Source organism: Sphaerodactylus townsendi, linkage group LG01, assembly GCF_021028975.2.
Source record: "Sphaerodactylus townsendi isolate TG3544 linkage group LG01, MPM_Stown_v2.3, whole genome shotgun sequence".
Classification (NCBI taxonomy): domain Eukaryota; kingdom Metazoa; phylum Chordata; class Lepidosauria; order Squamata; family Sphaerodactylidae; genus Sphaerodactylus; species Sphaerodactylus townsendi.
This window is the reverse complement of record NC_059425.1, coordinates 75,169,512-75,197,191: the sequence shown is the minus strand read 5'-3', so window position 1 is coordinate 75,197,191 and position 27,680 is coordinate 75,169,512. Positions and strand designations below refer to the sequence as shown.

Here is a 27,680-nt window from a genome sequence, read left to right as displayed (position 1 = left end):
GAGGTTAGATAAGTGATGAGCTCATATCACCAACCCTCACAGAACCGCGAGAGCAGCATTTGGGTGGGTGCATTGAGTTGCAGCTGGAGGGGCAGTAGTGGGGAAATCCTGTCTTATGGCCAAATCCTGTCTTATGGCTCATAGATGGTTGGCTACCACCCACATCAAAAGGATCAGAGTTCTTTTCAGTCTTCTGCCATAGAAGGGCTCTAGGTACACTAGCTCCTCGCTGACACAAAAGTTTTACCAAACTGAAAGGGTTCCAGTTTGCATTTCAGCTTACCATACAGAGTGATTTATATAAAATCTGGTAGAGTGCATGTCAACATTAACAGCTGGTGCAAGTGTTATTACTGATGCATTGACCTGAATCGCTTGCAGTCTTCTGTCAGTCTGCTTTTCCTTACATGTTAGTTATAACGTTGCAGATAAATCTGTAACTGTGAGGAACGTGTCAGCTTCAACGGTTCTTTTTTTAAAAAAAGTTGACAAAGTAACAGAAATTCATCAAGCACTAAGGATCACAATACAAAAAGAATATTGTTCCTATTCAGAACTCTGCAAGCTTCCCTGATATATTTATAGTTTCCTGTGGTACCAGAAAAGAAATGGTGGTACATAGTCTGAAGGATGTCTTTCATGTAGTAGCAACTGACCGTCAAACCTGTGATGCTCAGAAGTGGATCAGGTTTTTAAAATTATTATAAGTGTACCATATCTTGCAGTAATTTGTAGAACTAACTAGCTGGAATCATTTGGACTCAAGTAACTATGGTTTTGTGGACATTCATCCCTTGTTTCTCCTTGACTCTCCTAAACCTCTCTTCTTTTCCCTTCTCTTTCCACGGTCAATTCATAGATCCTAAACGCCTTCAGGCAGGGCTCAGTTTTGGGCCTCAGCTTTTGTGCTAATGCTGGAATGTGCTGTCAGCATGGATACCGCTGTGTAAACAGTAGACATAGTCATCATAGTAATTCTGGTGAGAAAAGTGACAGGAAGAAACTCTGTGGATTAAGCGGGCCACAGGACTAAACAATAGGTTGGTACTGCAGCTTGTAACTCTTAACTCACCTGCTCTGAAACTATGCAAATGCCTGGAAAGCCCCAGTTGTTTTTAGTTTTCTGAAAAGCATGACAAATACTCTTTTTTAAAAAAAAAATCAGGCTGAAAATAGATTAGGGAAGTTACTTTTTAAAATAGGTTTAGAAAGTACAGAGTGGAGATAGCTGCCACAAACCAAATTTCAGATGGTCATGCAGAATTGTGTAAGATTGGACCTGATAGAACAATGAGAATTAATGGGGTATGAGCATCCCTGGGTATCAAACATATAGTGAAGGCAGGTGTGTGTACAGAGGACAGGGGGTGGTACGTGTCATAGATAGAGTTGCCAGACCTGGATTGGGAATTTCCTGGTGATTTGGGAGTGGGGTTTGGTGAGAACAAGGATATTAGTGGAGCCATAGAGTCCACCCTATAAAACAACTACTTGCACCAGGGCTAGTTCAGCTGATACTGTGGCCTGACTGTATTGTGGAAATCAGGCAGAAGGGAAATCCTCTTTACTTCCCTGCTTCTGGTACCTGTAGCTGTCCATATGGTGACATACTGTCTGATTTGGCATATGTAGACTCCATAATGTAGGTAAGTCTTAGTTTTAATGCAGAATTCAAACTGTTTGTATGAAGTTGACATGCATTAGGTCAGATGTTGTAGGTGCCATCTGGAATTGGAGGCAGGGTCAGTATACCAGGGATATAGACAATGATATGTCTATCTTCTTCTCCCCACTATACGCAGGGCTATTGAATATAGAGGACAAAGTTGCACCATCATGGCTGCCAACAGTAACTGTATTCTTATCTCTGTAATGCAAGAAACTTTGCAGTAGATTCTTTTGCAAGCTCATGCTCCATAATGCAGGAAACCTATTTAAGCATACTATGGTCATGTTCATCTGAATTGCTTTGGTCTCAACATATGAATACTCTGGGTTAGGGGTCAAAGATTTTCTTGTTACAAGGCTGATCATGGTGTGTCCTTCAACTATGGTATTTCTTGGTAAAGTGAGATTGAATTTTGTCTGAATCTCAAAACACTGGCAGAAAATCTGTATAGAAAGGCACTTTTTGCAGAGGAATGGAAGCTCTGTGGAACACCAGACAGTTGCCTATAAATTAAAGTTCAGCTCTTAATGTCTCAATCCAAAACCCTCTAATTTGACAGTGGGTACCACTGATTAATGTGACTCCTTCCCAGATACATAAGAGAAGGATCACAGTTGTTACACAATATAAGGATCTTATGTGCCATAAGATATACAATGCTAATATTGTATCATGGTATCCTTTGGGATTTCTGTCTTTTGGAATTGGGAGGCAAGGAAAGGGAGGGAGCCAGTTGATTCTGGCTGTTGTGGGTTTCCTGGACTGTGGGGCCGTAGTCTGGTGGTGATTGCTATTGGCTTGAATGTGTTTTTTTTCTACTAAAAAAAATCATCAATTGCTATTAGCCAGGATAGTCAAATGGAGACTCCATATTCAGAGGCAGTATAACTCTGAATACCACATAATTTTGGCAATCAGCGTCAGGGGAGGGTTGTCTTCATACCAAGCTTGTGAGCATCCTGGAAGCATATGGCTGGTGGCATTTAGAAATGGGGTGCCAAACTAGTTAGATCTTTGGTTTCAGTTACTTCGAGGAATGTGTGCATGATCTGTGATGAGAGGATGAGATCCTCTGGTTCCATCTTGCATAGTTATGTGACAAAGGAAATTTTGCCAGGTGCATCTCACTCCTACATGCTTATTCAAGGTTAGTGGGACATCTCTTCTTTTCCACCCAGCCAACATTATTATTTGTTCAGAACTTTCCCTCATGTTAACGATAATGAGATAGCCACTGCTCTGCGCATCAACACATTCCACATGGACCCTGGAGCCACTAGATCAGAAAAAATGTCAGCTGCAAATCAGTAGATTATTGTGTTTAGGTATGTCCATTCCCCCACCAGTGACATAGGTATAGATTTTTTATGGGGTGGGTTCAAGGATGGGGCCACACCTCCCCAAGCTCCGCCCCTGGCCTCAGTGCTTTTAAAGGCAGCTCTCCGAGGCCAGGGATGGCAGACTTCCCTACCCCGTCTGCCCTGCCCCCCCCCACCAGCTGGGCTCCCAGCCAGCAGTCTGCAGTCCCTTCTGTCCTCCCCTCCGGGCAGAGGCGTAGCTAGGGAAAATGGAGCCCAGTGCAAAATCTGAGTTTTGCGTGCCCCTCCCCATGGGCAGCCACTGTGATGCTGGAATCCACCCCCAAACAGTATCACTTTCAACGGTGTTTAAACTAGGGAGCCCAGATTCCACTTTTAAATCCACCTTAAAGGTAGAATCTGGGGTCCCCAGTTAAAACAACATTGAAAGTGATGCTGTTTGGGGATGGATTATCCCCCACCCTGAAACAGCATCACTTTCAATGTTTAAACTGGGGACCTCACATTCTCCCTTTAAATCCATGCCGAAGGGGATGGATTTAAAAGGAGAATCTGGGGAAATTTGGGGGGTGACTGCTGTCAGGGGTGCAATTGTTAGCTAGCAGCACCAAATTTTCAGGGTATCTTTAGGAGACCCTCCTGATGATACCACCCAGGTTTGGTGAAGTTTGGTTCAGAGGGTCCAAAGTTATGGACCCTCAAAAGTGTAGCCCCATCTCCTATTATCTCCCATTGGAAACAATGGGGGATGGGGGCGCCCCCTTTGGGAGTCCATAACTTTGGAACTCCTGAACCAAACCTGGGTAGTATCATCAGGAGAGTCCCCCGAAAAATCCCTGAAATGTTGTTGGTGCTAGCCTAAAAACTGCACCCCCTTCAGGCCAAAAACTGAAAAAACACTAAAAATACCAAAAAATACAAACGGGGGGTGGAGCTTTGGACATGTAATGGGGGGATTGAACCCGAGACCCCCCCCCTTACTGCCCCTGCCTCCAGCTCCACTTCCTATTATATGTATCAATAATGGTAATTAAGCATGCTCATTGTCTACAATGGATCCCTCTTGCTTTATGCCCATAGAGATGACAATTATCTGATCATAATTAAGCTTCCATTTGGGGGCAGAAAGAGTGCAGAGAACACTGATTCCTGATTCCTGAACACTGAAGCCTGATTTTGGCTTCATTGCTATCAGGAAGTGGGGCACTGAATCTCCATCATATAAGAATCTCCATCAAAACTGACACTTAGGCTCATTCCGCACATGCAGAATAATGCACTTTCAAACTGCTTTCAGTGCTCTTTGAAGCAGTGCAGAATAGCAAAATCCACTTGCAAACAGTTGTGAAAGTGGTTTGAAAACGCATTATTTTGCCTGTGCGGAAGGGGCCTTTGTTTTAATAGTAGTAACTGTTTAAAAGAGACTCAGTGTCTTCTAGAGCTACCTCACTGTGAGTACTGTCATACTGCATACCTTTGCAAACACTCAACTGGAATTCCACAAGGGTTGAAATGGGAGTGAGAATAATTGTGGATAATTGAAAGTGGTAAAGAACCTCAGGCCCTCTTCTCTTCTGCTTTTTGTCTGAGCATTTCAGAGCAGCTCTGTAACAAAAGTGACAATTAGTTTTGTTACAATAATTTGTATGCAATGTTTTGCTAGGTTGTAATAATAAGTAAACTATTTTCCTCTCTGGTTGATTCCTAGCTTTCCCTGGACCTCTACCATACAGAAGATGACATTTACAAGCTCTCTCTGGTGCTGGAACCAAGGACTTCTAAATCAGTATGTCACTTTTTTGCCTTGGGAGTATGTATAAATTCTGAATTGCTTGAGCAATAATACAACTTCACTGGATGATTGATCGTGATAATGAGCTGATACCTTGTGATTTTATTTATTTATTTATTTAAATATTTATATATAACTTTTTCTATCATATAAGTTGCTACTGGCTGGAGCATACAGCAGCAGGAAAAAAGCATATCTGAAACAGGAGCAGTGTACCAGCAACTTTCCTGCTGTCATTCCTCAGTGCTATGAAAGGTTCATTCTGCTCTTACCTGTGGTTTGGACTGTGAATGATGATTAGATTCTGTGCTTGCAGTTCATAAATGGAGCGTTCCCATAGAATACAACCAGGCCTCAGTACATCTATATTGTTGAATGGGGCCTCTGGTTGCATATTTATTTTTTTACCACCTTCTTTGTCCCATTGCTCTTGTGCCTTTAACAGTTTCATACAGATAGAAATTCAATAGGTGAAACTTTCCTTAGCACAGACATGTAGTGATCCAAAAAGCTCCCCCCTGCTCAATTTGCTCTTGTTGCCAGTTATTAAGGGCCCAGAAACTCTCACGGGAAAAACTACAAGGACATTATGATACTGTACCTTTTGTTATATAGAAACACAAATTATACATCTATAAGACCCATCCTTGTAAGAAGTTGATAGATGCAGAAAATGCATCTATCTTCTAATTCACTGATTCCCGCCTCTCTTGACAGTCCTCTCTCTCTCTCTCTCTCTCTCTCTCTCACACACACACACACACACACACACACACACACACACACACACACACACACACACACACACACACACACACACACACACACACACACTCCCCCTCACTCCTCCCGCCTCTCTCTCTCGGGTAATTGCTGCCATCACCTGACCGTCATAGTAATTGCTCAATGGGAAGGGTCAGGACCCACCCACCCCCGCCCAAGTAATTTTTAGGCCTTGCTTTTGTGACTCATGCCTGTCCACTCCTGGACACCATGGGGACAATTTACTGCTTGGTGTCCCTACGGAGGAATAGCCACTTGCCAACTTCCTGGATCCACCTCTTTAAAATAGCAGGACTGTGATGCAGAGAACTGCTACCAGCATCCAATGTTAAAAAGTATTTATTAAAAAGAAAATGTTTACAAGCATACTTTTAGCACAGCACCAGACTAAGCAAAGGATTCTAAATAAATTAGAGATAAACACAATTCCACTGTCCCTCTCTCCATACATACCCTTTCAGACAATATCATAGGGTAGGCTCTTAAGCTTAGAATATTACAGAGCTCACAGTGTGCTCATTACCTGGAAGATTGTGCCACTCCCTGGGATAGCACATGGCCAAGGTGGTTCCCTCTCCCAGACTACTGGCAACAGCTCTGTCCTCTTTGATGGTCCCAGCAAGAAGAGGTCCTTCCTCCTTGATCGCAGGAGTTTTATTCATCCACTGACCAAATCAGCCTGGATCAAAGAATCTTTTCCTGGAGTATCTTCCTGAGTCCTCTATAACCCTTGGTGTAGGGGTGAGCCCGCGAACCCAGCAGAACCGTAGAAAGAGCGCCTGGAATGCCAGTGCCAGCTACGGCCTTCTGGGCGCACACGCTCCCCCACCCCCCGTTCCCCCGTGAGTTACAGGTCATGAACTACCCGACTCGCAGTCACCAGGTGTCCCAGACAAAGGGACAAAAGGGCTCTCGCCCTCAGGTGGGGATTAGACCCAGACACGGACGCTTCCTCCTGCACATAGCAGCCCAATGAGATCATGCATCACATGATGATCTCCCGCTCTCCCGCTCTCCCGATCTCCTGCTCTCCCATCCATCCAACCCCTTTACACGCCCACAATGAAACCCTAATAAAAGGTGTCGGGGACTAGCGCACGGCAGAGTTGCTAGGATCACGGATCCCGCTTCCTGCTGCTGGCTCTCTCCACCAGATGATATCTCCGCGTCTCGCCTCTTCCTTGCGACCCCGCGGGCACGACTTCACTTGGAACCTCCAAATCTCTGATATCTGCTTGGAATGGGGGGATTTGACCCATTGCATTGACTGACTCTTGCTATCCCCATTTGAATTTCTAAAAAGGTGCTGAGGTTAGGCAAAAAAGCAATTGAAATGACTTCCCCTTCCCTCCTTCCCAGAGGGAAAAAAGTGCTTAAACATTCTCTTCAAACTTAAAGGTTGGAAAGCCATTTCTTCACAGCCTCTCTCTCCAATCACTTTGCATGTTGACTGCTGCTACAATGGAAAATATCTCCATGACCTTTAGCAATGCCATCAGTAAGACAGTCAATGAATAATCAGTGACATTCTACTCCAGTGGTAAAATGATGGGGAAAACAATCATAAGTGAATATGCAGAAATCCCCTTGACTTCCAGGAGTTTCTCCTAAAAAGAACTGTAAGATCACTTTGGACCACTTTCCTTTTTTTCCTGGAATGAGTATGTAAAGAATATTACTCAATAATATTACTCTTAGATGGGTCTTAGTTGTTGGACACTATCTGTTGTATATGTTATAATTTAGAACGCTGTATTTTAATGGGGTTTTTAGGAGTTTAATGTGAATAGAGACTATTTATTTATGGTTGTATATTGGTTAGGTATGTTGAATTGCTCTATCTGTTAATTGTACGTTGTACACCACCCTGAGCACTCCAGGAGAGGGCGGTATATAAACTCAACCACCACCACCACCACCACCACCACCACCACCACCACCACCACCACCACCACCACCACCACCACCACCACCACCACCACCACCACCACCACCACCACAACAACAACAACAACAACAATAATAATAATAATAATAATAATAATAATAATAATAATAATAATAATGCGAGCTTCAGTGTCTATGGCACAAACCAGCTGAGGTCGTCCCAGTGGTAATCAGCACACTGGGCGCCATCCCAAAAACACTAGGGCAGCACTTGAAACATCTTCGAATTGAAAAAATTAACATCTCTGTCAGAATTCAGAGAGGCAGACCCTGCTGGAAGGATCCCGCTTACATGAATACTACGCCTTGATCACATTACAACTTCCCTAGGCCTCTGGGTGAGGGCTCGAGATTGTAATGAAGGCCAACAACCAGCTAAAAGATCTGGCAGCTGTAAAATCTACAATAACAACAACGACAACAACAACAACAACAACAACAACAACAACAACAACAACAATAATAATAATAATAATAATAATAATAATAATAATAATAATAATAATAATAATAATAATAATAAAGTGGCCATCATTGACACCTTGGTCCCGGTGACATGGGGTCATTGAAAAGAACCTACAGAGGTCACTAGATACCCATGATTTGAAAATCGGGCTTCAGCATCTGTGGTCATCCCGGTGGTAATCCCGATGGCTGGGAGGCCATCCCAAAGCACTGGGTTGCTTGGGAAATATCTTCCAAATTGACAAAGATTAACGGTGAGTTAGATTCGAGGCAGCTGCTGGAGATCCATACCAGGTAATAATAATTGGAAATTGTGCATCCATTGACATTAGCGGTCCCGGTGACAGCAGGGTGTTGAAAAAAAGAACCACGAAGGTCCACTAGATACGCTTGGGTTGAAAATCGAGCTTCAGCATCTGTGGTCATCCCAGTGGTAATCGGCACGCTGGGCGCCATCCCAAAAACACTAGGTTAGCACTTGAAATATCTTCAAATTGACAAAATTAACATTGGTCAAATTCAAAAGGCAGCCCTGCTGGGATCCGCACGAGTACTACACCGATACATTGAGCATCTATGCATGGAATTCAGTTCAATAGTTTGCTGCATTGCCATGCCTGAGTCAGCAGGTAGGAGATCATGCAGTTTCCTTTAAGGACTTCTGAACCTAATCCTTTATGAAATCAGTTATGAACAGTACTGAAAATGGCTTCTGATTTTTTTTCTTAGCAGCCTACCTCTCCAACAACTACGAACAAGCCAGTCGTGCCGCTTGAGTGGGCATCTGCAGTAATACCAAAGCCAGATCCAAATATCATTAGCAAACACATCAGAAAATTAGTTGACGTAAGTATCTAAGAGAGTGCTCCAAAAGATTACATTTTTATTCACTTGTTTTCTTGTTGAGAGATCTATATGGAGACAAATGAGGGATGAGGATGATTGGCAAAATTGTAGGCCTATGTTGTGAATATGAAAGTTGGGTGGAAAACATGTTACTATGTATAAACATGAATATCAGTAATCTTAGAATTGTAGAGTTGAAAGGGACCATACAGATCATCTATGAGCTAAGATTTTAAAAGGACATGTACAAGAAATGGAAAAGGGGGGAAATCACCAAAGAGGAATTCAGACAAATAACCAGCATGTGTAGGGAGAACGTCAGAAAAGCTAAAGCTCAGAATGAGCTGAGGCTTGCCAGAGAGGTTAAAAACGACAAAAAAGGGCTGTTTTGGTTATGTCCGTAGCAAAAGGAAGAAAAATGATAGGATAGAGTCACTGCATGGAGGAGATGGCAAAATACTAACAGGGGATGGAGAAAAGGCAGAACTACTCAACACCTTCCTTGCCTAAGTCTATTCCCAAAAAGGAAACTGTGCTCATCTAGGAGAAAATGAAACAGAAGATACAGTAGGAGAAATTCAGCACAAAATAAATAAAGACATAGTGCAGGAATACCTGGCTACTTTAAATGAATTCAAATCTCCAGGGCCTGATGAACTATGTAATAGCACCCACTCCCTGAGGAAAGATAGAGGTCCCCAAAAGGGAAGGAAGCCTGTTGCTGTGGTTATTTTGATAGCTGTTTGTTGGCCTAAGGCACTCCCCTCAACTCACACATACACAGGCCTTTAAACAGAAATCTTGTCAGGGAAACTTAAGCTATAGTTATGAAGCTCCCACCAGAAACTGAAGTTAAACAATTGGAATTTAAAGAGAGACTTTTGAAAGAGTAAACACAAAAACTAGATTTTATTTTACAGTCTTCTCGGTTTGTTATTTCAGTGAGGCACTTAAGCATTACTTTAAGCAGATACTTCTTAGCACTTACAGAGCAACGCAGGTTCACTTAAATGGCTGTCACTGTCACCAGATTTTGCTTTCCTTAAAGATGGCTGTTTTCATTTCCCTCTTGTTTTCCCCCAACCAGACCTCTAGCCTCTTGTGGAAACAAGGCTGTCTCCCCTCAGTCCAAGATCTCTTTGAGAATACAGGCTCCCTTTGCCTTATCCCCCTTTGACACTGGCTCTCTTCGCCCTTAGACACTATTTCCTTCGACTGACTCTGAGGCTACTTTCAAGATTCTGAGTTCTTCCTATCTGTCTTTCTGACAGGCTTTTTCTTGCATATGTTTAGCTTTCTTTATGGTTTTCCCAGCCTTCCCCCAATCACACCACAGCAGTTCCTCCCACTCTTTAGAATTGTAGAATCATAGAGTTGGAAGAGCCCCCAAGGGCCATCAAGTTCAACCTATTGTTCCTGCTATGCAGGAACAATTAAAGCACTCCTAACAGATGGCCATAAAGCCCCTGTTTAAAAACCTCCAAAGAAGGAGACTCCACCACACTTTGAGGTAGTGCATTCCACTGTCGAACAGCTCTTACTGTCAGGAAGTTTTTCCTGATATTCAGGTGGAATCTCTTTTCCTTCACCTTGAACCCATTACTCCTGGTCCTAGTCTCTGGAGCAGCAGAAAACAAGCTTACTCCCTCACCAACATGACATCCCTTCAAATATCTAAACATGGCTATCATGTGACCCCCTTAACCTTCTCTTCACCAAACTAAACATACCCAGCTCCCTAAGTCTCTCCTGGATTCCAGATCTTTTACCATTTTGGTTGCCCTCCTCTGGACCCATTCCTGCTTGTCAATATCCTTCTTGAATTGTGGTGGCCAGAACTGCACACAATATTCCAGCAGAGGTCTAACCAATGCAGAATGGAGAGGTACAATTACATGGATAAAAGGTCTGGAATTTAGGCCCCCATTTCAAAAGGAACAGAAGGACTTCTTTTTCCATGCTGAAGATCTTATCAATGGAGTGATAGATCTTAAAATTAACAAGAAATTGACATGGTTTAGCAAACTAAACTAGACCAAAACTAGACCAAAGAGGGCAGGGGGAAAAAGATGGCAGGCAACCTTCCCAAATGGAGGTTGCATGGAAACAGTGAGGAAGTGGGGGGCAGGCCAAATGTCAGATCAACTCAGCTTGAGACACTTCACAGGAGCAGAAGCCCTATGCAAATAAAAAAACTGGGAAAACCCCACTGCAAAGTAAACAGCCGCAGGGTAAATCATACATGCATAAATGGTCAGTATTGCAGCTTTAATGTGGTATGAATGTTTGCTTTGATGCAAATCTAGACTGAAACATGGGGGAAACTTACCTTGTGGAGCATTCTTCATTCAGCAATTGTCTGTGTTTCCACTGGACTTGAGTTTTAAGGGATGGATTTTGTTGTTGCATTTTTCCTCCCATTGTATTATTTCCTTCTCTTTTTTTCAGTCTGTTTTTAGAAACTATGACCATGACCATGATGGTTACATTTCTCAAGAAGACTTTGAAAGCATTGCAGCCAATTTTCCTTTTCTGGACTCATTCTGTGTATTAGACAAAGATCAGTAAGTGATTATATTCCCTTGTTCAAATGTACAAATGCAGAAAACTGTGAACATACATGGCTTCTCTTGCTGCAAGCTGGAGTTGGCTTCTCCATCATCCTTGCAACAACCCCATGTGATGGTGACTAATATGCCCATTTTACATAAACCTGGAGGAGGGCAATTTTCCCAAGGTGGAGATCAGTATGTGGATGATTCAGTATCTGAATTTAGTTCTCCTGGGCTTTAGGAGGCATCTACAGGAGGAGGCTGGTTATCAGATGAAGTTGCATTGTGTTCACTGAATTTTTCATAACCTGAATATTTCAATCTGAATCATTGGTCAAAATGGGGGATTAAACTTGCATCCAAACCAGAAAGACTTGAGAGCATTGAATAAGAATCAGTTTGAATTATAAAGTTCTTATTCTGTGGTATGTAAAACTGTAAACTTAGAATTCAATTTTGTATCCAGGAATTCCTTTGGCCTGTCCAAAAGTACTACTCAGAAATGCCAGTATGTGACTGCATGTTTCAGTCCTCCCTGATATATGAAAAACAATCTCCCTGCACATAGAAAATGATGGTGACAGGGAGAAAATTGACTAGAGTTCTTTTCCATGTCTTACTAGACTTACATGGTCAGGCAGTTTCTTACACAGGGCATTATTCAAGCAAGAATGCAACCATTTACATTCTGAAATAGTAAGTCTCAAGGAAGGAGGGCTGTATATTTATTTTGTCTGTCCATCTGTCAGTTAGTCAGCATGTGTGTATGCATCTATTGAATTTATATTTCCCTTTCGGCCTGATCAAGCCCACCAAAGCTACGAACTAAAGCAGAACATTATAAAACTATCATAAAATCAGTTTGAAACCAATTGTAAATTACTTCAAGAAATAAACAAGAAGGAGGTGATCACTGAGTAAATGCCAGGCAAAACTGATGGTAAAGTTGGTTTTGAATTCTTCCGTATGTGGTGGGCCTGCCCCTTGCAACCAAAAATTTTGGGGCATGGTTGCTGTTGTTTGGGGCATGGTTGCTGTTTGGACAGGAATAGGCTGAGCATGGGGTTTCCACATTTCCTAGATGCTGCTAGACTTGTCTTAGGGAAGGTTTGGAAACAAAAAATTATTCCTGAGCAGGGAGAATAGTTGGGGTAAATTAAGGATTTTTCCACTTTGTTTAAACTCACAGCTTTTCAAAAGTATCAGGATGCTCATAAATTGGAAGAGGATATAATTGTTTGGATGGATTCTGTGTAACATGTTTATTTAATTCTATATTGATATATCTGGAGTCAGCTGATGATTATCCTCTACAACCTCTCAAAACTGTCCCCAGGGATTGAAACTGTGAATGTGTAAAATGACATCATTCATTGTATCCTACCTACTCTCCAGGGAGAGTGGTTCCCATATTGTCCTCACAATGTCCTGGTGAAGGATGTTAGATTGAGAAAAGCTAAATGGCCCAAGGTCACTCAGTGAGCTTCATGGCTGAGTAACGATTTGGACTCCCGTCTCAGACTAATCCTTTAACCTCGACACCACATTCGCTCTATATGTGTTCTGGGAAAGTATTAGAATTGTACCAAACAGAACTTTAATTCAGTAACAATGGATGATCTCTTCAGATGGAACTCACTTTGATTCAAATTCTGTAGGTCAAAGTATTCAATTTTCAGTGGGGTTTTTTTAATTACCATGTACCATTTTCTGAAGCGGGAGATGTGATGGCCCCAGTCAAAGTACCTGCATACTAATATATTTTCCCCTTCTTCCCTGTATTTTTATAGGGATGGCCTTATAAGCAAAGAAGAAATGATGGCTTATTTTCTGAGGGCCAAATCTCAACTACAATGTAAAATGGGACCAGGTTTCATTCATAATTTCCAGGAAATGACCTATCTCAAGCCAACTTTCTGTGAGCATTGTGCTGGATTTGTAAGTATATGATGGGACAGTACTGTGGTATATGGGCTATGTTATATTTTATTGTTCGCATCCTGCCCTAATTCAGTCAATCAATCCAGGTGACATCTTAGATGTAAATGCCACAACCCAACAAAAGTTTAACTGTTCTTAAACCGTTCACTGATTTAAATGGGATTTTAGTGCATGGAGCTTCACTAGATGGTTACAAAAAAACCAATGGTACAAGGCAAGTGATATACAAGCATAGAATAAACTTTTGTTCTGTTTTTACACACAATAGTTCATGCTGCTGAATAAAAACCACTGTTCAGTAGTCAACTTCTGCTTTCAGCAGAGATAAGTCCCACCTAATGTTCACAGCCTAAACCAGATACAATACATCCCTCATAATGTGAGTGGGAAGAATTCATTGCAGCAGCTACTGTGTATAGCCCCATGACTTTTCATGTTGGTGTTAGCCTTTAAAGCCTTTAACAGTCTGAGAACTTTATACCTATGGGATTGCCTCTCCCATTGCTACCCCTCATGCTCCCTTTGGTCATTCTCTAGGGGAACCTGGAAGTGCCTGGCCCCAAGATGGCTCAGTTAGCTGTCAGCAGGAAAAGGGCTTCCAGAGTTGTGGCCACTACATTGTGGAATGCACTCAGATGACACCTGTACCTTGCTGGACTTATTTAGTTTCCTTAGAGCATGCAAGTCCAAATTGTTTTGGTTGGCTTCTGGAATGTAATTCACAAGTTTGGGATGTTTTGTTAAAAATTGGTGCTATGTATTTTGATAGCTTAATATTTTAATGTTAATATTTTATATTATTTGTTATTTGTGTTTATGTTGTTTTAAAGCTATTTATACTGTTTGATTGTTGTAAGGAAAGATGGAAAAAACCAAGCCTTTCCTTTTGACAACTTATAAATTGACAGCATCTCAAAATATACTGAGGCTTTCATGATAAGAATTTTTAAAATAAGTAATCAACTTATTAGTTAATCAAAAAAGGGACAGATGATTAATCAGTATTTTCATCACTTTATTCTTCTACAGAATTGCAGACTTTTCATAATTAACATGTTTGTGAGTGTTGTGATTAGTTTGACCCATAGTAAATACTGAAAAGGTTTGAATCCAAAAGGTATTAGATTTCTCTATGATTCACTTCATGTCCAAATATATTTTGAAACCACTGTAAAATCTGTTCTATGAAAAGTTATTGGGTTTTTTACCATACTCGTAGTAATGCTTTTGAACAAAAGATCAAATGAAAATCAAACTGATATGATTTGACAATAACAAATTTTAAACCACTGCAACAACCAAACTGTAATCCAATTAAAAAATGAACTTCTTAATTTTATGAATGTTTTCTGCTTCCACGTATGTTACTCAAAATTATGTTGCAAGTAATGACAACATTAAAAAACATTTATTTGGATAGAATTTGTAATAAGGAACTTTTAAATATGCCAAATAGCATAATTTCAAATGAGAGGCAAAAAAGAATGTACAATGATATAAATGAAGAAAATGGATTCAGATACAATCTCTTTTGAAAATCTAACTGCGATTTTATCTTTAGAAGCCAAATTTCCATGTTGTGTCCAGGAACTGCAAAAATAGGTGTATTTCAAAGGCTTAAATAGATTGCATGAAACTAGCCAAGATTGCTTATACTGATTCATTCCAACCAACTGAAAAATGGTACTGTTTGGAATCCATACTATTCTCCACTTGTCATGTGGTGCCCCATTTGTAGGTCATGGAAACAGCTGCACAAATTAGCTGCCTTGAGCCTCACAGCTGAATGGATAGCTCTATCTGACAGGAAGGGTGTTGAGAGCTGTTGTATCCTGTTTGCGTTTTTGTAACTGTTGTCCCTACCTTCATAATGAGGGTGAATGCCTTCTGACTTTCTTTTGTGTTACTTTTGTCTTTAATTGCAGCTCTGGGGCATAATCAAGCAAGGTTACAAATGCAAAGGTACTGTAAATCATGCATGGCGTTTGATTCTAAGACATCGATATTCCTGCTATTTGCACCATTAATTATTGACAAAGGAACAATGTTTTCCTCCACTTGCCCCTTTTCATTAAACTGGGATGTTATTTCATCACCTCTACACCCAGAAACTAGTTTCATTCCTCAGTAGTTAATTCATGTCCACTTTTCACTTTGTTTAAAACATATATACTTCAGACTTTCTCTGGCTGTGTGCTTTTAGCAAGTAATGATATGTTCCAGTTGAAGCTAAGCATTTCTAGGGTTCATTTATTGAAAGTGGAGTTAAGCCAATGGCTGAATAGCTTGGAACTTAAAAGCATTTTTGTCTGAACCATATCCTGATTTTCTGTCTCAGAGCACTGGTCTATATTTGTGCTGAGATTGTTAAACTAAAGACAAATCCTACCAAATTTGACAGATCAATTCTCTAGGAAGCTCATGTGACATAGTTAGCTCTTTTTACTCCAGTTCATACTTCCCCACCCCACAAGCAGGACTGTACCATCAATGGTACAGGGACATGGGTATTCCCATGCGCACACCTTTCAGTCATGTGGGGGTCACTGAAGGTCCACCCTGTGACTGGTGGGTACCCCAGAGCAGTGCTCTGTTCTGCCAGGCTCCCTGCAGCCTGGCTTCTGCCCTCCCCAGAGCCTGGGGAGGCAGAAGCCAGCCTTCCAGTCAGGGACATCCATTTAAGAGCATGGAGATGGGGAGTAGGGCTCGGGGGCAGGGCCATGCCCTTGAGCCCCATCCCCAGCCTTCGTGCCTTTAAAAGCTGGGTTTTCCACCTTTCAGGCCTGCATGGAGGCCAGGGGCAGGGGCTGGGGGCTGGGCTCAGTCCCCGATTCCCGCCCCTGAGGGGGGTACAAGGGTATGCCCAGAGATGGAGTTGTCTCCGAGCGCCATTTGCCTCCCATACGGCTCTGCCCACAAGTGACATTCTCTTATAGGGCTCCAACCATACAGGTGTCCCCTCCTCGCCTTCAGCAAGGCTTGTCTTTCTCCTCCATTGTATTTGTACCTGTCAGCATCTCCAGGTTCAGATCACAGCTACTGCTATGGTTGCAGCAATGAGCAGTGACACTCTCCCATAGTTCCTTAGAAATAGATAAATGTCAGCTCTAATGACTCTTCCAATATAACATTTCATATTCCTGGTAGTATCTGCATCAATTACTTCAAAATGTCTCTGAGATTTTCTTATTAAAGCTTTTGCATATTTCAGATTTTATATCTTTTGAGAACTACTCTTATGTTCTCTGGCCATTGTTTTCAGATTGTGGTGCCAATTGCCATAAACAGTGCAGAGATCTGCTTGTTCTGGCCTGCAGGAAGTTTGTCAGAGGGACCTCGCTAAGAAACAACCATGGTTCTCTACCTAATAGTCCATCAATGCCAGCAGGTAAGAAAAAGTGGTGTATCTCACTGATGGCTTGTTGAGCTGTATCTGCCATTGCAGTCACAAAAAAAGATACCATCATGGGTATCCAATGTTACCCTTATTACTCTAGCCCAGGGGTCCCCAAACTTTTTAAACAGGGGGCCAGTTCACTTGCTCCACCTCAAGACGCTGTTGGAGTGGGGCTTCTGGACTAAAAAAAAAAAGAAAAAAAAACTATGAACAAATTCCTATGCACAAATGATTGTAAAATGCTTGATTTCACCTTTCAGCCTTTCTGTCATGGTCTATTTTTAGAACAGTGACCAAGGTATGTCAAATACAGGGTGGGCTCCAAATATTGTTGGGGAGGCTGTGGAATACCTTCCCCTGTAAAAAAAAAAAAAGCAGAACTTTCCCAATGAAGCATTACATCTAACCCAGGATCAGGTATCTTCCTGGGTTCTTTCCTCCCTAGCAGCCAGCAAGCGATTCGCTAGCCTGGCTGATGCCTTAATGGCAGTGGAAGAGCGGAACAAGAAAGCCTGAGAGCAACACATGGAGTAGCGGAGAGGGAAGGGCGGAGCAGGCATTGCCACATGTAAGGTTTCCAACTCTGGGTCAGAAAATTCATGGAGATTTGGGGGTGCAATCTGAGAAAGGCAGGGTGGGGTGGGGAGTCCATCGTCCAAAGTAGTCATTTTCTCTAGGAATTTATCTCTGTCACCTGGAGGTCCGCTGTAATTCTGAGATATCTCCAGGCTTCCCCTAGAGGTTGGCTATTCTTACATAGAGGTAGTATCCACAAATATGTCTCCTGCCTGTGATCAGCAATGTTTAGAAAGCAGCAACTCCAGTCACAGAAAAAGAGCAGACCTGTGGGCATTGCCTTGTTGCACAGGCTGGCTGGGGAGAAAGGAGCCCAGGAGCCCAAGGGAGCCGATCTGGCAGACCCCGAAGGCCGCGGGTATATCCAGAGCTCTGTTTTCCCTCCAGCAGACCCAACAGTCAAAGCCACGGAAACCCATTCGCCGCCTACCAGCTGGTCCCACAGGGTGGGGGGTGAAGATCACCCTGTTTGCTTTCAGCTGGCCTTGTTGGCAGGGGCAGAGGTGGGTAGCCCCATTCTCGGGTTGTGGGGGGCCTGAAGGCAGACAAGCGACTGCAAGCACAACAACCCAGTGGGAAACCCTCCTGTGCCGCCAGACCCGCACCCCATATCAACCGCTGTTGGGGCTGGTTCCTCCTCTCCCTCGAGCCCCCACTGCACATGAATGGAGTCATTGCTGCCATGCCTGGGGGGCCGGATAATTGCTTTCAGGGGGCCACATTTGGCCCCCGGGCCATAGTTTGGGGACCCCTGCTCTAGCCCACAAAATTTCCTGGAATGATCTTGATGGAATATCCTCTACAAGCCCCCATTCTTGTGTTACCATGGAAGTATGGATGTCACTAAGCCCCATTTCAAGCCACTTTGAACCACAGCAGCAAAAGGTCTCAATACATGGAACTATTATATTTCCTAATATCTGAACCAGATATCTATCCTGTAGGAATATCACCCTGGTTTGCTTCCATAACAGTTGACTGATGTGTTAGCACCCATCATTTGAAAACCTTAATAGCATGCTTTCCACTTAATAACAGTTCATTTGTACACCGCCCTGAGCCCTTCGGGGGAGGGCGGTTTAAAAATGAAATTAAATAAATAAATAAATAAATAAATAAATAAATAAATAAATTTGTGATTACATTTAGTAGGATAGTAGGTAGCTGTGTATGTTACAGCTGTGTCATTTCAACCTTGTGTCACTTTCATCTGTACCACTTTTGCACAAGTCAGACATCAAATAATAGCCATCATATATGGGGCAGGGGAACTCAGGCTCACATTACATGTGATGCAGGCAGAACCATTTGTTTGAATTCAGATCTGCCCCAATGACATAGCAAAGGGAAGAGGAATGAAATTTGGTTTTTTAGAGCAAAAGGAGTCACAGGTAAGATAAACCACTCCTGGTTGTGCTGCCCTTCTCCCTTCATGTGGCTTCTCTCTTCAGGTGCTTATCTCCCCGTGTAGTTTAATTCAGGTATCAGAACCCAACTGGCTCTTCGGAGAGCTTGTGGGAGATCAGCTGTGGATTAAGAGAGAGGTTATCTGCGAACCCATTTTGCTCTATGAACTGGGCCTTTGTCTCCTGTACCTTCAAGTATAGTGTCCTGAAATAAGCAAGACAGCTGATCATGGAAGAGAGCCATTTCAGCACGGGATTCCATCTGTCTGCCTGGGAGGATATTTTGGCTAGAAGTGCCATTCTCAGCCCACTTTTTCAGAGGATTGCCCTTAAAGTTATTCTCAAATAAATCCAAATATAGGAATCTACTGAAAGCTGTTATTCATCACAAGGGAAAAATTGATCTCATACAGCAGCATATGAGGCAAGTTTCTCCCTACATCATGATATAGCTGGAGGGAACTTGAAGTTCCTCTAATTTAATTCCTCCTGTGAGATAAGATCCTTCATACTGACCCATCCCAAAGAGAGGAGAGCCTATAGGACACAGGCTGTAGCGTGTCAGAAAAAAAGAGAAGCAAGTGAAAATAGTACAGCTCTGCTGTAAAGGAATGCTGCACTTCATATACTCTTGATCTAGGCTGGTGGCTTATGGTGGTACTTCACAGCCATTCGTTTGTTCAGATAACCTTTAAGCATCTTACAGTTCTGTTTCTAGCTGCAGACTTCATTGGGATATTCTTAGTCATTCAGTATTAGTTCTATTAAAATCCCTGGTGCAGAGAAAAGTACAGAGCCTGCACCTTCATGATTTCAGACGATTTTTTAGAATACTAAAGTTCATCAGCTGTGTGTGCAAAATAGACCTTTGATGAAGGGAAATTGAAACCAAGGACTTCTGTGTCCTTCTTTGCTCCATGTTCTGTCCAGTCCAGTCCAACATTATATATCTGGCACTCCTACTCATGTTACAAAGTGAAATTATTTGTGCCTCCTTTTTTAGTCCAAGATGAAGTCTTTCATTTTCCCAGCGTTACTCCACGAAATCAGTATATAGACAGCAGAGCAATTACACTGGTGACTGGCTCTTCTCGCAAGATTTCTGTACGTCTACAACGGGGAACCACCAGCCAAGCAACCCAGACAGACCCTCTGTGGCACGAACCAGGTTGGGGCGATTCTGGATCACATACATTCCCCAAAATGAAGTCCAGGTTCCATGGAAAATCTGGAAAGAATAAAGGGTTTGCTAAATGGGAGAATGAAAAGCCCAGTGTTGAGTCCAGTATAAATACGGAAGTAGCATCTACAGCACATGTACCAGATCAGAATGGAACAGATTCTCTTCTAGAAAGGCAAGACATGGAGGTAAGAGATATTATTGTTTAGCCATAGCTGGGAATCTCCCCTGCCCCCTAGTTTTACAATATCGTTTCCGTTTCAGAATTAAGAGATTGAGAATAACAGTCAGATCCATAATAGGTCTTTGGGAGCTTCATTTGTTTTGCATACTGAATTTATTGCCATCATATTTAATACATATTCAGCAACCACCTGGTGTACATGTTCTGAACGAACTCCTTATAAACTCAGCAGAATCACTTTGTCCAATTCTCACTGTAAAATTTCAGACTACATGTCCATATGCTCCAAAATTAAAAACAAAAACCTTCCTACACACAAAAAACTAACATGTGAGTGCTAGTCTTGCCTTGTCCCCTTGCCTTGTCTTAAGAAAAACTCTCCTCTGCTCAGCATAGCATTCAAGGATGCAATCCTTGCAGTGTGAATCAGCCATGCGTAAGTACTGGTTCAATTGATGGGCTCTTGGATCATGTGGGCCTGTCTATATCAATAGAATACAGAGACTGCATTCAGACATCACCAGACAACTGAGATTTGGGCACAAACATTGTTTGTGTACAGTGCTCACATCCTTGGTCACTTTCCCTCTCTCCCTTGTGCATGTACACAATTAAGGCTTGTCAGTTTGAGAAGAAGCTGTGGAGAGGGGAGGGGGGAGGGGGATAAACACTGTGGAGCTGCATTCAAGCATCACTGGGAATCAAGTTTGCTTCAAGGTTTCTCAGGTCCCAAAGCTTTAATGATGCTCCATTTTTTGAGGGGAGCTGGAGGAGAGCAAGCAGGCATACCAAACAAACTATGTTGATGCCCTTTGTAGCAAATAAACGATGGCTGTAAACCCTGCCTTTTGATTTATTACAGGACAGCTGATCTGCTGTTGCAAAAGATGGAAGACCATTCAAGACATGCTGGAATATCATGCCATTATTACATTCAGCAGATATTTCTTCTTTTGCCTGTGCCAGAAATTTAACAGCTGAATGAATGCTCCAATTATTTTTTCGCACAGTTAAAATAATTTGATCAGTCCTTCACAGATAAAAAGAAAGTTATAGCTCTGGACTGTCTAAGGGTTTTTGTATCTATTTGCAGAGAGGGCATGGAAGCTGATGTGCACAATTTCACTACTACCCAAGACACAGTGGTTTCTAGAATTATCACAACTATCATGCTTGAAGGATCAAGACATGTGTGCACCAAAAAAGTTTGTTAGTGCTGCATGTTCTGATGTGTACATTCTTTGTCTGGGGTTTGCAGCTACATCACAAGTTGGCATCCTTTGAAAAGCAACAGAGCTCAAGAGTTTCTCCCACAGTGTCCTCTACAGACCTATTTTGATTCAATCTTTAGTATACCCTCCCATTTTTGCAAAAAAATATTAGAAGCTTTCTCCATCTTCCCTTAAATATGTGATAGGCTACTGGTCTGTTAATTAGATATTACAAAAACAGGATTATTAAATGAGGTCATTCCAAATATCAATTAGATGTGGAAAGACTTGTGGAATCCTGGTAATGTTGTGCTTTGGGCTGTTTAAGGAATTAGTAGGAAAAGATCTGTCCACTAATATTTAGTATGACAAAGTAATAATGCACTACACCTTAAAATTTAGGCTTCATTTCTAAAAATATATTTCAGCATACTGGTTGTTATCTAAATAAAACAAAACTGGATTTCATTGACATTAAATGTCACAATAAAAGCTGGGCTGGAGAATGTTTGATGAAATATACCCTCATACAAATATTTACTAGCACAAACTGACATTTTATCTAGCTCAGTGCTCTCTCTTTCACACTGGCCATCTGTGATATAATGCATGAAGCCATGGCTTATTATGGTAGTGCAACAACAGTGTATTCAGTTTGCTGTGATTCAGCTGCTTAAAGGTGTTCTTTATATATTCTGCTCTTCCACCCTCTGCTGAGGGTGGCTGAAAACACATACAATTCACCATCAATACAAGATTAACAATAATAGTTAAAATCTTCAAAAATGTTGTTTCATCAAACATAACCCAATCAGTCTTCTTAAAGTTATCCATGCCTTGCAGCCTTTTCTAAAAGCCAGTTTGGTTGAAAGTGTTTGCATTTCATTCCACAGTTGTTGAGCTATAACTGAAAATACCATTCTCTCACTTGCCCCAACTGCACTTTGAAGTGGAATGGAGCCAACAAATAAAAATGGCAGGATGTTGTGGGTTTTCTGAGTTGTATGGCCATGCTCTAGTAGTATGTTCTCCTTGACATTTCACCTGCATCTGTGGCTGGCATCTTCACAGGATCCTCTGAAGTTGCCAGCCACAGATGCAGGTGAAACAACAGGAGAAAATACTACTGGAACATGGCCATACAACCCAGAAAACCTATAACAGCCTAGTGATTCTGGCTGTGAAAGCCTTTGACAATACAAAAATGGCAGAGCTGATCTTAAAGTTCAGATGGATCTATACCATGAGAGGTGGCCCCTCAGCTATATAAGACTTTAAAGGTCATAACCCCCCAAATTGAACCCTAAAGGAAATTAGTAGCAAGTGCAGTGGCTTTAAAATTGTTATAATACACTTGAATCTACTTGCTGCACCCAACAGGAGTAGCTAGATCTGAATCCAATAAGACCCTACCAACCAGCAAGATTCTCAGTGTATGAACTTTTGAGAGTTTGGCCAAATCTATGTGTTGTAATGCAGACTAACATGTCTACCTTCTGAAACAAACAGCTGATGTGCACAATTTAGGTGCTGATGTGCACAATTTAGGTTAGGTGTATATCATGTAGGTGCTGAAACCAGTGAACTATCTTCAAGGTTAAGCTCATGCAGAATGTGTTACAGTAGTATGGATCATGACAGTCAGAAACTGAGTATAGAAGCAAGTATAAATTATTCACAAGGCACAATTAACCGCATGCCTTTCTTGCTGCTACATATACATTATTTTCAAACAACAATTGAGTTTCCAGCAACACTTCTAAACACTTCATGTAATGTGATCTCACCTTCAAACCATCAAGAATTGTTTCTTTTAGTTCATTTGTACCCCACTGTTCTCCCCAGTGGGAACTCAGAGTGGCTTTCATTGTTCTCATCTCCATTTTAGCCTCACAACTACAACCCCATGAGGTAGTTTAGACTGACAAAGTGATAGGTCCAAGGTCACCCATTGTGCTTCCATGGCACAATGGGGGCTTGACTGTGGGTTTTCCAGATACTAGTCCAACACTCCTAATCACTACACCAGAAGAGGTAGATCTGTCCCCTGCAGAACACTGGCTTGTCCATCCAGCACGACCTCCACCTTATCTGGATAGAGTTTTTTAATGTATTTTCCATTCATAACTTGGCCGTGAAAGCCGGACTGATTCAGAATGGGGATAACTGCACTTGGGAACTTAAACTCACTGGGACCAGTCACAGACATTGTCCCTAAAAGGAGAGAAGAGTAATGTAGGCCTTTTGGCCCATTGAGGAGATAAGCAGGGTATAAACGTGATAAATAAAATTTAAGATACATAGAAATGGGGATCATGCGCGTACTAACAGCACCCATCCAAAAAGCCCTGATAATCTTACATAAGGATCTAATGTAAGTAATTAAACAACACTAATGCCAGACAGAACCCAGTGGCATGACACTCAGATAATTGGTATGCTGAGTAAGTGATTTTTCTACTCTTTATACCTTGCTTTTATCCCCAATGGGAACCCAAAACAGCCCACATAAATCCCCTCCTGTTTATCCTCTCAACATGCTTTAGGGGTAGGTTAGATTGAGACTGCAACAGGCCCAAAGTCACCCAGCAAGCATCAATGGAAGAGTGGGGATTCAAACCCAGTTCGCCCAGATCCCCAAACTCTAACTACTACATTACATGAGTCTACCATACTGAAGTTTGGAGAGACATATATCATCAGCAGGGAAAACAAACCTCTATCCACCCAAGTGACCATGCAAACTTCATCTCATAATCAAACTTGAAACTGGAATGAAGTGGGCCAACAGAAGAAATTTTATTCATTTATATCTGGAACTGTACTATCAACCACTTGTTCAAGCACTTTAACCAGAAATAACAAATCTAACTCTAATGTATACTTAGCTGGGTAGTTCTTGGGTAAAGAAATACTTTTTAAATGAAGTTTGTGGCATTGTTTTCTTCAGAGGTGCTGGATGTCCTCTAAGGGATAATTAGATGGGTGCATGTCTTATATTTAGTTAACCTTGCCATTTTCAATAAGTGTCATGTTTTAACGATAATCAGACAGATTCATTATAAGTTTCGGGAACCATAGCCCATTTCAGATGGATACTGTATATCCATAGTTGGCAAATATTATTTTCGAAACACATGCAGTATACCATACCTCATATTTGTATACTCAAATATGTATACAGCAGTTATTCTACTGCAGCACTAGGGGTTTTCTTTCCAGGGATGCCACCTTCCACCCCCTAAATGAGGGTCATCTTTCATTCAAATACAAGTCATAGCTGTCCCCACCAAAAAAACATCTTTGGTGTTTAATATTTAGAGGGACTGGCTTACATTCATTGTCAAGTAAACACAGTGTGTGCGTGTGTTTGCAATGTGTACATGTACAGAAATGGTGTAGAATCATAGAGTTGGAAGGGGCCATACAGGCCATCTAGTCCAACTCCTTGCTCAATGCCAAGTGTTTGCCCAGCGTTATTATAAGAGAAATATAATCTGCCATCCAAAGGCATACTTCCTGCATCTGATGAAGAGGACATTCAGGCATGGCAGCTTATGTCATAATAAATATATAAGCTACTACGGTACCAAAGGCTTTTTCCCCCTCTGGTCTTAAGGTATGTTCCGTATTTACCACCTTTCATTGCACAACATTGGTATCCCACTATAGAAAAGTATGTATGTGGCGTTTGATTCATAATTTATATTACATGAACTGTTTCATATGCAGTGCCTTGAAGAAGGGGTTGGTAAAAGTCTTCATTCTTCTTTAGCCATCTCTCCCACAAGTACCTCATGTTTATAGCCAAGTTCTAAAAGGTAGGGTATGAAGAGAAAATTTAAGCACATTTCCTTGCTATGTACCACATACTTTTTTAAAAAATCACACCTTTGAGCCTCAGTTACAGTATATAAGCTCACAAAACCAAATTTCCCCCTTTGGTTGCTAAACCTACCATATTCAGAAGCCTGTTCCTGAAGGAAGTCTGAGTAAGAGATTGCTTAAATACTATAGCGCAATTCTAAAAAGATTTCCCTTTTGGTGTATGGCTATTAAACCTTAATAAAATAAGTAAAATACTTTCCTGAGAGTAAAGCCTGTTCAACAGACTTCAATAGGATTCTGAATAGACTCACTTGATAACTAAAAGTCTTGGAAGTCAAGAGGAATTGCATTGTCAAGGAACACCTGGTTATTAACTAGGCCAAAACAAAAATTATCTGCTCTAATAGCAAGGTAAAAAAAAAGTGTGGTTCTCCAGTACAATGGAAGACACACAGCTCATATCAAAGTGGTAGCAGACTCCATGCAAAACTGCACAGTGGCTAATTAAAATTCTACCATGCCAAAGGCAGTGAATTTATTCCTGCTGCTATCAAATTATACCTGGCTAAATCACTATTTCACCTCATATATAGACTCCTACACTAATTTTACTCCCAGAGAGAATTCAGACAGAATTACTCAGGGCCCTATGCAATGCTCCAAACTGCACTCCTAATACAGTCCTTCGGCAGGAGGCTGCGTTACCAATAGTAGAGGCTAGGGCCCAGGTAATTATAATCTACTATTGCAGTGGTGGCGAACCTATGGCACAGGTGCCAGAGGTGGCACTCAGAGCCCTCTCTGTGGGCACACGCGCACAGAGTTCATCATGTGGGGAGGAATTGCCCCCCCCACACACACACACATCTAGGCTGGCTTGGGCCGCTGGACTTGATGTGCGTGCACCTCAGCGAGCAGGGAGAACTTGGCTGGCGGGCCTGGTGCCTGTGCTGCCCGGGGGGGGGGGGGGCGCAGAGGCAGCGGAGATGCTAGAGAGGCACAGAGTGGCGCAAGTGGGACTTGCTGGAGGCTACAGCAGGCTAGCCCCTGCTTCGAGGGAGTTATTCAGGTTAAATTCTTGCTTTGGCACTTTGCGATAAATAAGTAGGTTTTGGGTTGCTATTTGGACACTCGGTCTCAAAAAGGTTCGCCATCACTGTACTATTGGTTGAAATCCACCTTCCACCTGCAGTCAATCCACAACCTTCTTGGAGTCAGAAAGTAATTAATCAACTCACTATTGGCCTAGCCCCTGATTGTTTACTGGAATGAAATGGCCTTCTCCCAAGTACATGTGGGCAATTACAGACCTGGGTGGGATTTTCCACTGCTGCATATCTAACATATATCACTCTTTAAATTTCATTGGGCTTTTTCAAGAGCCCAATGTAATGCTCTCCCATTGGTCTTGCTTAGTGGGAGATTTCAGCACCTGCCTATGGAGGATCAATTGTGCCCTAGCAATTCTGGTGCGAAGAGATGATTGTTCATATTTTACTTCACTGTAAATTCTATTGGGAAATTAGGAGCTGCCTAAATTTAACTTTATTGTCTAGAGTTCCTAGATGTGATGATGATGCCTTAGTAAAATGTTTGCTTGTGGATAAAGACACTACCACCTCAGGTTCTGTAATATTACTAGCAAAGTGTGGAAATCTCTGATTGGTGGTAGGTGATATAGGAATACTCTGTATTATCTGTTTCCTTGTTGGTTTTTTTATTTCTATGCAATATTGCTGGTCAATGACTGTAAATAAATAAAAACTGATTAACTGATGAACACTTTTGGAAAAATTACTCCTTGCATGGGGTTAATAAGTATTTTAGATATGTACTTGGTTAGTGAGACCAATGCTTATTACTGTGCTACCGAAGAGCACAGAAGGCTAGGAAATAAACAAAAACAGAATATAAATTTTGTGGGTATTTTTTTAGTAGTTTTAATATTTGTATAGCAATGAAATCCAGCCAGGTCTTCTCTGGTCACTATCTACTATTCCTTGACATTGCCCAAAATCATTTTTGGAACCAATCTGCAGTATAAAAACAGTTGTTGGAAAACTCAGAACCACAGAATGATTGGCCAGGGATCAACCAGTGCAGATATCCTTGTGCTGCAGCTACAAAGAAGCTTGAACATATGAAGCTGCCTTATGCAGTCAGCCCATTGGCCCATCTAACTGAGCAGATACTCCACAGCACCTACTACCTGAAATCCTTTAGCGGTTGCAGATGCCAAGAATTTAATCTGGCACCTTTTGTATGTAAAGCATGTGCTCTACCACAGAAAAGGAGAAACTAAGAATCTTGCTGCTTGGTTAATACCTGAGTTGCAAGCCAAGAGCAACACCTAGTGGTAAGAGGAGCACTGGCCACCACAATTCTGATGTTTCTGAGACTACCAAGAACTACTTCAATCTGCAGATTTACCATGGCTACGAGAATCCTTTGAAATGAGTGAGTTTGATGTACACCTAATTCTAAATTGCACAATATAGGCAGACGTTCATCTGTTGTTAAAAAAAAAACAGGAATATTGTAGTACCTTAAAGACCAATAAAGTTTTACTGCAGCATGAACTCTC

At 41.8% G+C, this 27,680-nt stretch overlaps 1 protein-coding gene across 3 annotated transcripts in view; it reads left to right on the top strand.

Moving 5' to 3' along the window:
* RASGRP3 (RAS guanyl releasing protein 3) overlaps positions 1 to 22,294 on the top strand; it is a 77,181-nt gene extending 54,887 nt beyond the window's left edge. For 2 of the 3 annotated variants that reach the window (XM_048484074.1, XM_048484083.1), the window contains exons 10-17: positions 4,697 to 4,774; positions 8,705 to 8,821; positions 11,270 to 11,385; positions 13,164 to 13,311; positions 15,240 to 15,276; positions 16,577 to 16,702; positions 19,697 to 20,061; positions 20,920 to 22,294. In XM_048484074.1, coding sequence (XP_048340031.1) covers positions 4,697 to 4,774; positions 8,705 to 8,821; positions 11,270 to 11,385; positions 13,164 to 13,311; positions 15,240 to 15,276; positions 16,577 to 16,702; positions 19,697 to 20,061; positions 20,920 to 20,928 — 996 coding nt within the window. In that variant the 3' untranslated portion in view covers positions 20,929 to 22,294. The remainder of the gene's footprint in view (positions 1 to 4,696; positions 4,775 to 8,704; positions 8,822 to 11,269; positions 11,386 to 13,163; positions 13,312 to 15,239; positions 15,277 to 16,576; positions 16,703 to 19,696; positions 20,062 to 20,919) is intronic. The other variant, XM_048484093.1, reaches the window with a different exon arrangement.
* The last annotated feature ends 5,386 nt before the right edge of the window (positions 22,295 to 27,680 follow it).